The sequence below is a fragment of the Fundulus heteroclitus genome, chromosome 21 (assembly GCF_011125445.2).
Source record: "Fundulus heteroclitus isolate FHET01 chromosome 21, MU-UCD_Fhet_4.1, whole genome shotgun sequence".
Lineage (NCBI taxonomy): Eukaryota > Metazoa > Chordata > Actinopteri > Cyprinodontiformes > Fundulidae > Fundulus > Fundulus heteroclitus.
This window is the reverse complement of record NC_046381.1, coordinates 34,087,498-34,101,310: the sequence shown is the minus strand read 5'-3', so window position 1 is coordinate 34,101,310 and position 13,813 is coordinate 34,087,498. Positions and strand designations below refer to the sequence as shown.

At 36.7% G+C, this 13,813-nt stretch overlaps 1 protein-coding gene across 1 annotated transcript; it reads left to right on the top strand.

The window, feature by feature from the left end:
• The first annotated feature begins 3,384 nt into the window (after window positions 1–3,384).
• On the top strand, window positions 3,385–9,341 carry LOC110367777 (sialic acid-binding Ig-like lectin 14). Its single transcript, XM_036125777.1, has 8 exons — window positions 3,385–3,463; window positions 3,673–3,690; window positions 3,883–4,047; window positions 4,576–4,875; window positions 4,952–5,209; window positions 5,726–5,804; window positions 5,906–5,936; window positions 9,257–9,341. Exons 1-8 carry the CDS (start codon window positions 3,385–3,387, stop codon window positions 9,305–9,307), a joined length of 981 nt encoding a protein of 326 aa, XP_035981670.1. The 3' UTR covers window positions 9,308–9,341.
• The last annotated feature ends 4,472 nt before the right edge of the window (window positions 9,342–13,813 follow it).

Below are 13,813 nucleotides of genomic sequence, written 5' to 3'. Positions count from 1 at the left end.
AAATTTGTATACATAAAAGTATTCACCTTTTAACTTTAACTACAACACTGCAATTTGCATCAAGGGATTTTCTATTTTAAGGGCCAAAAAATACTGGCAAATAAATACAAAATAAGTTGAACTGCTAAGTCAAATTATTGTCTTTCTTTTCACTTCTCATTAATTGTGAGATTCTTGGGAAGAAAAATAAGTTCATAGACATGATCTGTGCTTAGGCAGCTCCTTTTTGCAATGACAATGTCACCAGCTGTTGAAAATACCCTCTCTGATGCAATACTGGTCCCTTGGACACAAAGATAATGCCTTGCCAGGCGAGCCAACAGTGGATACTCCCTTTCGTTTAACTTCCACCAGATCAAATGATTCTCATTCAGCCCAGCAGGATTTTCAGCTTTGTATCTTCTAACTTCATCTTCAGCCCTTATTGCTGGAGTTTTCAGTCCCTGATCTTTTACTGTTGGTGAATAGACTGTCCCAAGGAGAGACTCCAAGGTGCTGGATTTCTTTGGCTTCTTGGGCAAAGTTCCTCAGCTTCTTTATCAGTATCATTGCCACCATCTTGCTGTTGAATTGGACAGAAAAAAAAGATTGAGCATAATTTAACTCTTAAATTAAGTAATGTTCTTTCTAATCCAATTTTTTAATCATCAGTGAAAACACTCTTATTAAATCAAAACATTACTAAATACTTACATCACGTGCAGCAGTGGCAGCCTCAGCCTGCAGCCTGGAGAAGGTGTCATTTTGTTCTGAAGCAGACAGGAATGGCAGGGCCTTAAAGCGAGGATCCAGCGCGGACGATGCATACAAGGTGTCCTTTTGTCCATCATATCTTGGAAAAAAGGTGTTGTAACAGTTTGAGTGAGGATAAGTACATGATGGAATATGGGTCACTGACTCCTACAACTAAAAAACGAGAAAAGGCACATAAAGTAAAAAAAAAAATACATACCTTGTCCCCAAGTTATTCTTTACAGCAGCTTTTAAGTCCCTGACTACAGCGCTGTCTTCTAGGCTGGGGGTGAAGGCATCCTGAAGCAGGGCGAGCAGTGGGGCGATGACGGAAAGAGTTGGCTGCTTGTCCTCCAACATCGCCAACGTAGCTTCTTTCATCGGTTTCAACACCCGGACCAAATCCTCAGCAGTTGTTACATCTTCCTCTGTTAGGGTGCACAAATCCTTTTCATTCCTGCACACGTCTTGAGAAAGGAGAGTAGCAGAGATGGCTGGTTGTTGCTCCAAAAAGCGCTCCAGCAGGTCCAGTGCACTGTTCCATCTTGTCACCACGTCAAGTGTTAGTTTGTTGCCTGGTAGTTGAAGCAGCTTCTGTTTTTCTTTCAGTATGTAGCTTGCCGTTGTACTTCAGTGAAAGAATGCTGCTATACGCCTCACACGGGCAAGCAGACATGACACAGCGGGGATTTTTAGACCTGCTTGTGAGGCTAAGTTCAGCGTGTGCGCGAAGCAGCCGACATGCATCAGTTGCGTTATTTTCACTGCACGAACCATATTTGCAGCATTGTCTGTAACAACTGCTGGTTGTTTGCTGGTCAGCCCCCATGTCTGTATTGCCCCCGTCAACATTTCGGCTAGATTTGCAGCGGTGTGGCTCGAAGTAACTTCGGTGGTCTGCAGCACGTAAGACGCGAGGCGCCACTCGTTATCGATGTAGTTTGAAGTCACCGTCATGTGGGACTGAGTTGACAGCGATGTCCATGTGTCACAAGTTATGCCGACTCTCTCTGCTAATTGCATTTTCATTTGGATGTCGTCTTTCACTCGTGTGCACATCAAGGGGATAACAGTTTCGGTCAGATGTTTGCGTTGCACCATAACTTAGTGTGGTTCGAGCACATGAAGGAGCTGCTTGAAGCCTTCATTTTCCACTACCGAGTAGGGGCGTAAATCTTTGCACACAAAAGTTGCGATGGCCTCTGTTATCTTAATGGCCCGCTGAGAATCTGCTGGTAATGCAAGCGAGTCCCTCAATTTCATTTGTTTAGCTCTGGAAGGTTTGTTGTCGGATGTTAGTTTAGCATGATACCTTGTCAGGTGATTTCGGAGATTTGTAGTGTTTCTATAATAACTGACCTCCGCTTGACAGATCTTGCAAACCACTTTAGTTTTATCCAGCACATCCTATTTAGTTATTTTAAATCCAAAATGGTTCCAGACGTCAGACTTCAATTGGGAGGGCTTGCTGAGCGGTGCGTTACTTGCGTCGGCCATTTTGCATTTGCCCACGCCAGCTCTTGAACGTCAACGTCACTCACGTCACTATAAAACTAATCGATCTCATTACCTACACATCAATTTTGTTAAATTTTACTGGAATCGATCCAACATCGATTAAATCGATTTTTTTACCCAGCCTTACCTGCTACCGAGGCCTCATTAGAGCTTGGATTCACATGTAGATTAACCTGGAACTGATCGCCCCTCTCCATGGAGAGTCGTTAGGCTCATCATTAGCCTGTTTTGCAGGAGAAATGTACTCTAACGAGGCCTCGCCAGCAGGTCTACAAAGCTTTGAACGCCACACTACCCCAGACATTTTGAATTGAGAAAGCTTCCTGGGTGGGAAGCAAAGCATCTTCAACTTCAAAATGGAAATCCAGTTGTTTTATTTTTCTATCCTTTTTTTGGAATTTAAAAAGTTTATTTTTTCACTCCATAGAACTCCATCCAAAGGTTCCTGGTATGAAAATCTACTGCCTACCATTCAGGGCCTTTGAAAAGGTTCATGGAGTAGAAAATACACCTTATAGCAGAAGTGACCAAAGTGGCGCCTGGATGCCACTTGCGGCACCTGGGCTGATTTTTGTACAGCTACTTTTAATCAAAAGCAGAGTTTGGTGCACCCACATCTTCTTTTAATAATTTTTTGGATTTGAATTTTATTTTGTGTTCATAACTACTGAACAGATCACTGTTTAGGTCAATCTTGCAAAAAATGTTTTAGTCATCTCAGAAAACTTTATTATCTGCTTTTGAGCAAACACTGTACGAAAAACACTTTTTGTGATTATTTTGATAAGAAATCAGCCACAGACACGTCAGGGAGCAGAAGATGCTCTGACATCCTCTTTCACAGAGGAAGGAAGTATAACTCCAATAGTCTGCTTTTATAGGGTCATCACGTTTAAACAGAGAAGATGGTCATCTGATCTCTTGCTGACTGACTCACTGATTACCTGATTCAACACAAGATTTTATTTTGCAGATTAATTTGGTAAGTAAATATTACAGAATTTGACTTTAAAAGTAAAAAAATATTTTTGTGTTCTCTGCTAAATCTTCTGGTAAAATAAACTATGGTCATTTCGCTAAGTTTCTACTTAAAGATTTATTAGGATTCAATTTATCTTCTCTCCAGTCCTAGAGATGAAGGAGGACTATGTGAGTCTGATGTCCAAGAATGTGCTGAGAGTCATCATGTTACTGAGCGTCTTCTTTCTTCCAGGTGAGCTGGTTGTTCACTTCCTTTCATTTGGAGAAGACACATCTAAATAAAATTTTATTAAAATGTTATATTTGATTCTGATATTGTTCAAAGGCTTTGCAAGAAAAATGCTGCAGCTGAACTGAAGTTTGTGGATCATGAATGTTTTTCTCAAAAGGATTTTCCCCGTAATGTGCAGTTTTTCTTTTTCTTTTTTTTCTTTTTCACAGGTGTTTTGGGTGATTGTGGTAGGAATACCCCACTGCTCTCCATCACCATACCAAAAAAGATTGAAGCACTGAGTGGATCATGTTTGCTAGTTCCATGTAGCTTTAGAGCTGAGAAAGGAAATACTGAATTTAACAGTGAAATGAAAACCCGTGGAGCATGGATTCAAAGTTACAATGATATTTATGACATCAATCAAGGTGTTAACACAGATCTAGTGGAAATAACTGGAAACCTGAGACAAAGAAACTGCACCACCGTGTTTTCTGACATAAACAAGAGTCAAAAAAACAGATACTTCCTCAGAATTGAGAACGGTGAGAACGGTGGCTACAAGTCAACAGCTTGTTCTACTCCTCTTCAAATAACAGTTCAAGGTAAGACTTCCCTCTCTGACACCAACATTAAAGGATTAGTAGCAGCTGTTTTTAAAGGCAACAAGGCATTTTACTTCTTTATCAGCATTTTTTCACCATATTAACATAATTTTTCACTTACCCATCAAATAATAGATTTTAGACGTTTCATTCATAGCCACAGGTGCATAAAATCTAGCAGTTATTATGCAGACAGCTTCTACAAAACAGCTGTGAAAGAATGGGTCGCTCTCAGGAGCTCAGTGAACTCCAGAGTTGTACCATGATAGGATGCCTCCTGTGCCATAAACTCAGTCATTAAATGTCCTTGCTACTAAATATTCCTAAGAAAACTGTCAGCAGTAAAATAACATGAACTGATGAACCACAAGGAAGCTCAGAGCGGTAAAAACTAAAGTATTTCATCACAGGTTCATTACTTCATTCAGAATGTGAGTTTTTGCAGTTTTTGTTGTAAAATTATTTCAAATAGTATTTATTGTGTTTATTATTGTGTAATTTTGTATGTGTGTCAATGTGAGACTCCAGATTCTCCTTGGAGTCCCAGCATTAACATCCCTGCTGATCTGAAGGAGCATCAGTCTGTCACTATCAGCTGCTCAGCTTTGACTCCCTGTCCACACTCACCTCCTGAACTCACCTGGAATCTCCAACAAGACTCTCACAGACAAACAGAGAACAACACAGAGGGAACCTTTACAACTAAAATCCAGGAGACCATCACTCTGTCAGACACACATGATGGATACAACATCAGCTGTTCTGCCACATATCCTGTGAATGGAGGAAACAAGACAGCAGAGACAGAAGTGACTCTCAGTGTTTCATGTAAGTGATCCTGTCAGCACGTCATGGTTCAGCTGTTTCTGATCAGTAAAGTTAATGTGTGTCCCATTTTCCTCAGATGCTCCTAGAAACACCTCAGCATCCATCAGTCCATCAGGTTTGGTGTCAGCAGGTAGCTGGGTGGAGCTGAGCTGCTCCAGCAGAGCCAAGCCTCCTGCCAGCTTCACCTGGTTCAGGAACAGCAAACATGGAGCCATTAAAGTATCTGTGGGGCAGGTTTACAGCTTCAATGCTACTGAGGGAGAAGAGTATTACTGTGTGGCTACAAATAATCTGGGTCATCAGAAATCATCAGTGATTCTTACAAGAACTGGAGGTAATTATTAAATGGTATTCAGAACTCCAAGCTATGTTATGCTGCAATAATATTTCAACTGTGTCCACATAAATAATAATTCTTCATGTTAGCTGGTTAAAGCTGAGATGCTCCAGCAGAGCCAAGCCTCCTGCCAGCTTCACCTGGTTCAGGAACTGCAAACATGGAGCCATTAATGTGTCTGTGGGGCAGGTTTATAGACTCCAAAGAGATTTAAAATCTTTTTGTGTTTGGCAGCAAATGTTCTTGAAAATCTGATACCATGATACATTTTTTTTATATCAAAGGTAAACAAAACAGCCAGATCTGATCTTCTTGAACAGTTGTTCAAGAAGATCTCCTTCAAAAATGTTCATAGTTTAGTGCTACATAAGATGTTTGATTTAAATAAATTTATATAATTAATTGAAATGTACTCAAATACACTTGTATATTAAGGATAGTTAAATCATTCAAAAGGAACATTTCAAGTTTGTTTAACTTAATATTTCATGTTAAGACATCTGCTTTTTTAAGGGTCTAGAATTAGTGTCTGCATTACAATGAAGATCCTGGGAATATTAACACTCTGTGGTGCATTCATCATATTTGAAAGGTGAGGCACATTTTTCTATTAAATAATACTTTGCTGCTGTACATTCGTTATATGGTTATGTTAACTATGTGGTCATTTAATCTCTTCCTGTTCATTTTTAGCTGGTTTAAATTATCCAATAAATTACCAAAGGTAAGATAATCAAGCTAATATACAAAGTTAAACCTGAACTTCTTCATACTCCAGGCAGATTTTATTTATTTATTTATGTTTTGACTTCATTTTACTGAAATATGTGGTTGTTGTGAAGAGTTTGGGGTCTTGTGCAGAATGTCAGATAAATTGGAATTAGAATATGTGTTCAGATTAGTTTCGTTTGTCAGATTAAAAATTCCTTCTGAAAATAACCTTTAGAGGTATATAGCCACATAATATGCTTAGACAAAAGTCCAAAAATCTTTTGATTATGATAAAATAAGTGTATATAAACCAAAGTCAATTGTAAATAAAGCCGGACCGTGCCTGTATGGAGGACCAAGTCTTCCTTATCTAAAAATAAATACAGAAATAAAAATAAATACAGAAATAAATAAATGCTCAATAAATAAATAAGCATACAATTAATTGTCACCAAATTAATAAATGTAGGTAGAAATTAAATTATACAGTGAGACATAAATGTATATATCTCTTTTAATTAGCTTATTCTTTTATTCACCTTTGTAATAATTACCTTATTTATTTATTGTGCATTATAATCTTCAACTTTATTTATTAATTACTTATTTTTTTTAAGTATTTATTTTTGTGCATGTTATAATATTTTTGTCTGTTTTATTCTTCCTTTGTATTTTTTTACACTATATATTTCTGTGATGCTATTTATTTCTGCCTGTCGCTTTTACATTTCTGCCTGTCCTTTTTACATTTCTGTATGCATTTCTGCCTCATTATGCAAATGAGGAGGGGCTGTGTCTTAAGGGCTCAACTTCTTCCCATTGGTTGGTTAGCATTTTACTGCGTCGGTCAATCTACATGGCTTTTCCCCGACATGAAGCATTGTTTAGTAATGTCAAACTCAGCAGTCAGACGTTCAGTGTCAGACCTCTTAAGGAAAGCTGCTAATAGACTGGAAGAATTAGAACGCTGTACATTTGGAATCTGAATGTTTTTTCTGTTGGTTCAGATTCGGTTTTTCCAGATCAATAACTCATAGGCGGAGGATTTATTCTACAAAACAGACACTCTCCGCAATCACCGCAAGGCAGACACTGAGCTACAACCATAGTTTCCTCAAAACGAGTCTCCCATCGCGCTGGGTGAATTACATTGGACCCTATGCAGAGCTCGCTTGATAAGAAAATACTGTAGTTGATTATAAAAGGCACAATATGAATTATCAGATTCACATCCAGGCAATGAAAAGCACTACAGATTATCATTATTCTATCCATGTTGGTCTAATTTGTGAAGGAGGCGGAGTTTCATCAAGCCGGTCCCCTCAGCTGCAACACTTGGGGTTCATGCTGCGTCTTTACGCTGGATCCAGCACCGCAGTGGTTTGAAGTTGGATATTGGACATTCAAGCTCCACGGAGTCAACGGGATCTAGCTCATTTGTTGATCCGATTGAGGGACTCCGATTTCGGCCAGCGTCTCTCAGCTGCTCCCTCCTCCCACACGCGGTGGTGCAGTTAGGGACCGTCAAAAAACTTTTGAACCAAGCACTCTTGAGAAATAAAAATCAATTAATTTATTATCTTGTGAGCAGCTAAGATAAACTAATATAAAATGACTAATACTAATATAAGTATTTTCTTATCAAGCGAGCTCTGCATAGGGTCCAATGTAATTCACCCAGCGCGATGGGAGACTCGTTTTGAGGAAACTATGGTTGTAGCTCACTGTCTCCCTTGCTGTGGTTGCGGAGAGGTGTCTGTTTTGTAGAATAAATCATCCACCTATGAGTTATTGATCTGGAAAAGCCGAATCTGAACCAACAGAAAAAACATTCAGATTCCAAATGTACAGCGTTCTAATTCTTCCAGTCTATTAGCAGCTTCCCTTAAGAGGTCGGACACTGAACGTCTGCCTGATGAGTTTGACATTACTAAACAATGCTTCATGTCGGGGAAAAGCCATGTAGATTTGACCGATGCAGTAAAATGCTAACCAACCAATGGAAAGAAGTTGAGCCCTTAAGACACAGCCCCTCCTCATTTGCATAATGAGGCAGAAATGCATACAGAAATGTAAAAAGGACAGGCAGAAATGTAAAAACGACAGGCAGAAATAAATAGCATCACAGAAATATATAGGGTAAAAAAATACAAAGGAAGAATAAAACAGACAAAAATATTATAACATACACATAAATAAATACTTTAAAAAATAAGTAATTAATAAATAAAGTTGAAGATTATAACGCACAATAAATAAATAAGGTAATTATTACAAAGGCGAATAAATAAATAAGCTAATTAAGAGGTATATACATTTATGTCTCACTGTATAATTTAATTTCTACCTACATTTATTAATTTGGTGGCAATTGATTGTATGCTTATTTATTTATTGAGCATTTATTTATTTCTGTATTTATTTTTAGATATGGAAGACTTGGTCTTCCATATGCCTGACCCTAAGAAGCGTCGCAGTAAAGCGGCAGCTCGGGGTGATAGATGACAACCAATAAGTAAATAAATCCATTAACGCAACCTTTACGGCGGCAATACACAACATTTACTTTATTATATATATATTTTTTTTTTTGACACACACACACAATTATATATATATATATAATATTATATATATATATATATATATATATAATATATATATATATATATATATATATATATATATATAGTAGTGTATATTGTATGTGTATTATTGTAGTTTATGTATTAATATATGTGGTATTGTATATTTATATATGTATGTGTATATATGTGTAGTATATTATGTATGATTATGTGTATATATGTATATTATATGTATATGTATAGTTATATATTTGTATTTAATTTATTTCTATATTTATATATATATATTAATATATATATATATGTATTATATATATATATATATATATGTATGTATATGTGTATATATATATATAAATGTTTGTATATCTAGAGCATGTAACAAAAGTAATTTCCCTCTGGGATTATTTCTGATTCTCTGTGGTCACATCTGAGCCTCGGCGGCTTTAGCGTCTGCTTCAGTGAACACCAACAGTCATACTAATTAAGCTCAAAAGGCTTTATTTACTAACAAATAGAGCAAAAACAAAGCATAAAACCCCAAAATAAAAACGAATACACCAGCAGGACGCAATAATCTTTTATAAAGAGCTACTGATGTAAAAAGTTAAAACATAAATAAATCATATAACTGACTATGCACCTTTAAGCAGGTTTTACACCTACTTTTTACTAAATCTCGTGTGTGTGTGTGTGTGTGTGTGTGTGTGTGTGTGTGTGTGTGTGTGTGTGTGTGTGTTCACAGCACACAAATGAAGCAGATGTCGACAGGGTGATAGAGGTTCAGGTAACATGAGCCACATGGAAGAAATCTTCAAGATCAAGTTGACACAATCTGGTATAGGTTTAAATAAACTCCTGTTACAAAAGTAAAGCTTTTAAATGCAGATGTGAGGTGGGAACAAAATGGAGTACTGGAATGACACTTTGAGTTTCACAATCTGGTCAGAGTCATTCTTAAACCGGTCCAGATAATAATGCCAAATCCCACATGATAAATGACAACAGCAAATAAAGTTATGATCATAATCCCTCATCACAGCGTAAAAAACCCTTGAGTCTTGGTTCGGTTGTGTGTTTAATTTATAATTGAAGACTTAAAACATAAGAATCATTGACCTTGTTTAGGAAGAATTTTCATGTTTTCTTATAGTGGCTTCATGTATTGTGTTCATAATTGTGTAGAGCAGACGGTAATGTGGTAAGTTTAAGAGTTTTGTATCTTTCCAGACTTAATTGATTCTTCTTTCACCACCTGCTTGTAAAACGTGATAATATTATTGTTTTTGATCCACATACTTAATAATTTGCAAAAATGATAACTGAAGCAAAGTGTCACTTGAATTTTGTAATTCAGTTTGAGAAAAAAATAATAGAAAAGTTCATGTTTTGGGTGTTAGGCGAATAATGTGAGAAAACTAAGTTTGCAAATAATCTACATTCATAAAAATTCTACAGGAGTAAAGTCGTGTTTTTTTTATAATTTCCCTCTTTTGAGGCAGGTTGAGTGTGTCACAGAGAAGTTTGGTCTAAAACAGACAGTTGAATGAATGCTAAGAAAAAGCTCAGAAGTTTGAGTAATAAGAGGAATTTGGTTATTTGGTGTTTCAAGATTCTCTTAGCCACAATCACTCAGTTTTTTGCTCTCAAGTCTCTTCATCATGTTTTCTTCTGTCTGGTTATTTTTTGTAAGATACTCTTTCTACATCAACATTTCTACTAAAGCAATGTCTACATCTAAGATATCTGAACATTAAATCTGCTGTTAAGCAGGCAGTAAAAAGTAATGAGTCATGTTTTAAACATTACCTCCAGGATTATAACCTGACAAGCCAGATGAATTCCGTTTGAGAGTTAAATAATTAATTTGCAGAAATTAATTATTTAATTCACATATCTAAAGTAATTTTATGCAGATGTATATCACACTTCTGAAACAACAGAATGTTGTTACTTATAAGATTACAAAAAAATACTAGTTGTTCAAATTTCAAACAATGTTCACTAGTTTTCATAGTCATAGAATAACAGTTAAAAAAAGGCTTAACACTGGGAAAAACTGCCCATCCATTTTATTTAAATGTTTTAAATTGAGTAAACTGAATCTATCCCAGCATGCATTAGGTGAGATACTGAGTACAAGTCACTAGTGTGACATGACCAGATATGCGATGTTCTACACAGGACAGTCAACCACAAACACACTGCCAGAATGGCCAGTTAACCTGCAGAGGTGCTGATTTGAAATAGAAAACAGGTCTAAACTGAAAAGGGTTTCCCTAAAAAATTGTATTGTATTGAAAACATTAAACTGGATGAACTTTGTCAAAACCACTTATTGCTAAAACATGCTTGTTTGAATGGTTTTAAAACAGTTTTCATTCTAACAGTTTTTTATGTCAGAGAAGCAGCAAAGAAAGCAAGGGGGTGCAAGGTTGGTTTTGACACCTCTATGGCAATGCAAGGACATCTTATTTATAAAGCAGCATTCACACACAATAAAATCCCAAGCGTTTCACAATATATCAAATAAAGAATATCAAAATTACATAAAAAATATAAGCTTCAAAAATCAACACATGAAAATAGTTAAATGGCGATTGAGCGATTGAAGTTTCTCCCACTTCAATCGCTCATCAGTGATCTGTTCATTAGGGGGACTAAACTAAAGCTGCAGTGAACAAAAATGATTTAATTCCTAGTTTAAAGGATCAAAGAATTCCTGCGCATGTCAGGTTTTAGTGGAGTTTATTCCAGAGTTGAGGAGCATAGAAACTAAATGCTGCTTCCACCTTGTTTACTTTGGTCCTGGAAACACATTAAGCATGGTTTCTGAAACATGGCTCACATTTAACTAAGAAGTCAGAAATGTATTTCTGCCCAAAACATTTAGAAATCTTCAGACTAATAATCCGTTTATATAAAGGAAATGATTTGAGTTATTTAAGAACTAGTGTGGAATGATCCATGAGCTGCAGCTGTCTGAATGATTTATTTATTTATTTATTTTTATTTTTTTTACATATGTCAATGAAGGCACCACCACAATAATGTAACCAACTGAAAACAGAAGCACACATTTTTTTTCTGTATACTAATTCGGCAGGAAACCCTAATATTGTTTATGATAATAAGCTGTTTTAGTATCAGACTCTCTGTGGTTGTAAACTTTAGGTATGATTAAACAATGGCACCAAGGTTTCTCCACCAGTGCTGGGGTGGTGGCCTCGTGGTTAGACCTGGCTTATTGGGCAGGCTGTAAGTTCCCTCGTTCAAATCCCACAGACTGCTTAGCCCCATAATGGTACCTGGACACGGTACAGTGGCAGCCCACTGCTCCCTCAGGGATGGGTTGAATCCAGAGGACAAATGTCCCAATGTAAAATGTTGCTGGGACAAATAAAGTGTAGTATTGCATGACCTATGATGTTTAGGCTCGAGTCAAACAGAAAAAATTACTTCTGCTGTATAAACAGAGAAAATGTTGTATCTCCATTAAGCTGTAGGACATTCTCACTCATCCACTCATTGATATTATGGACATGCTGACTTAATGAATGTTGTGGGCTGTTTTCATGTTATAACACAGATATATAAAGTTGTGTGTCATCCACATACATGTGGTGACAGATGTTGGAGTACTCTGTAATCTCAGCTAGATGCTGCATAAAAAGTAGTTTGAGAAAGAACCCTTGAGAAATCCCAGGTTTATAATTACACAAAGTAGCCCCTCTCTTTCAGATTATGATCTGAACCACTCCAACTCAATATCAGACAATCCCACTAGTCTTTCAAATGAATCAATGGTGATTGCTTGGAAACAAATCTGCTTACTGTGTAGATTAGTTATAATAAATTAAAATAAAGCATAATTGGGGTTAATGTCACTGTCAAATGTTTTTGAAAATGTTTATCCTAACAATGTATATATACCAAATGCTAGATACAAAACATCATCATAATTGGGTATAAAATGAGCTTTCCTGAAAGGCTCAGATGTTCACAAGCAAGCATGGGTTGAGGTTCACCACTTTGTGAACAACTGTGTGACCAAATAGTCCAACAGTTTAAGAACAAAGTTTCTCAACGTACAATTGCAAGGAATTTAGAGATGTCATCATCTAAAGTCTATAATATCCTCAAAAGATTCAGATAATCTGAATAAATCTCTGTATGTAAGCAGCAGAGCTGAAAACCAATATTGTATGCCTGTAACCTTCGATCTCTCAGACAGTGCTGTACAGAAAACTGACAACGTTCTGTAAAGGATGTTATCACGTGGGCTTAGTAACGCTTCAAAAAAACATTTTCAGTAAACACAGTTGGTCGCTCATTTCAGCAAAACAATGCTTAGCCACATTCTGCACGTGTTACAACAGCGACGGTTCGTAGTAAAAGACTGTGGCTACTGGACTGGTCCTGAGCCCCATTTCAAAAAGCTGGGTCAGTGGATATTCAGAGTAATTTCTGTGGTAAAGTCCTGCATACTCTGACTTTTCCGTTTCAGAAAGCTTGGAAGCCTTGACTGTTAAAATTGTTTTTACTGTTCTATATATGTTTGTTTTATTTTCCATGTTCATTGCATTTATCACATATTTACTCATTAATATTAAAAAGGTTTTAATGTTTGAGGTTATTAAGATATTGAAGTGTTTTTCAGAGGAATGATGTCTCTCTCTCTATCTCTCATGTATTACTGTGTTTGTGTTTATTGTTTTATCATATATTTACTGGAACATATAGACCAGTGGTTACCATTTTTGTTTATTGTATATGTGTACTAATTTCTCTCTCTTATTGTTACAGAAGGCCTGCAGAAAGGACAAAAACATGTTGTGATATGAGTGTTTTGCAAGTTATGTTTTAGACTGTGAGAAACTGCTTTGTATTATCTTAAAGGTCACATTGTTGTTCGCCTCCCTTATACTCCTTAGCACAGCAATGTGAGGTATAACTAGGGAATCCCTTTGATTAATAAAAAGAAAGGGGGCGATGGATTTTGTCCCAGAGCGGGTAGGAGGATTGTAACTGGGCAGATCTCCGCTCGCTCTCCTTGCAAGATTTAAAATAACTAATGGTTGTTTTCTCTCTTCTTTGTGTTGCTTAATGAATGTTTTAGCTGCTTGAACCTGACATTGACCCTGAGTCAAATTATGACAACAAATTACTCAGTGAAACAACCCTGCTACTGAGCAGAGTTGTTTGGGCTAACCCTGAGTTTTTCCTTGTTTTTACTTGAGATGTGTTCAAGGAAGTGTGTCCTTTTCTGGAGGAGCCTGTAGGCTGGAATGCAACTACTCAA

Bases quoted from the DNA above. Each gene is read 5' to 3' on its own strand.
- LOC110367777 (XM_036125777.1), top strand. From the start codon at position 3,385: ATGAAGGAGGACTATGTGAGTCTGATGTCCAAGAATGTGCTGAGAGTC. The intron at 4,048-4,575 runs GTAAGACTTCCC...GTGAGACTCCAG, and splicing joins TCTTCAAATAACAGTTCAAG to ATTCTCCTTGGAGTCCCAGC. The intron at 5,937-9,256 runs GTAAGATAATCA...GTGTGTTCACAG, and splicing joins TATCCAATAAATTACCAAAG to CACACAAATGAAGCAGATGT.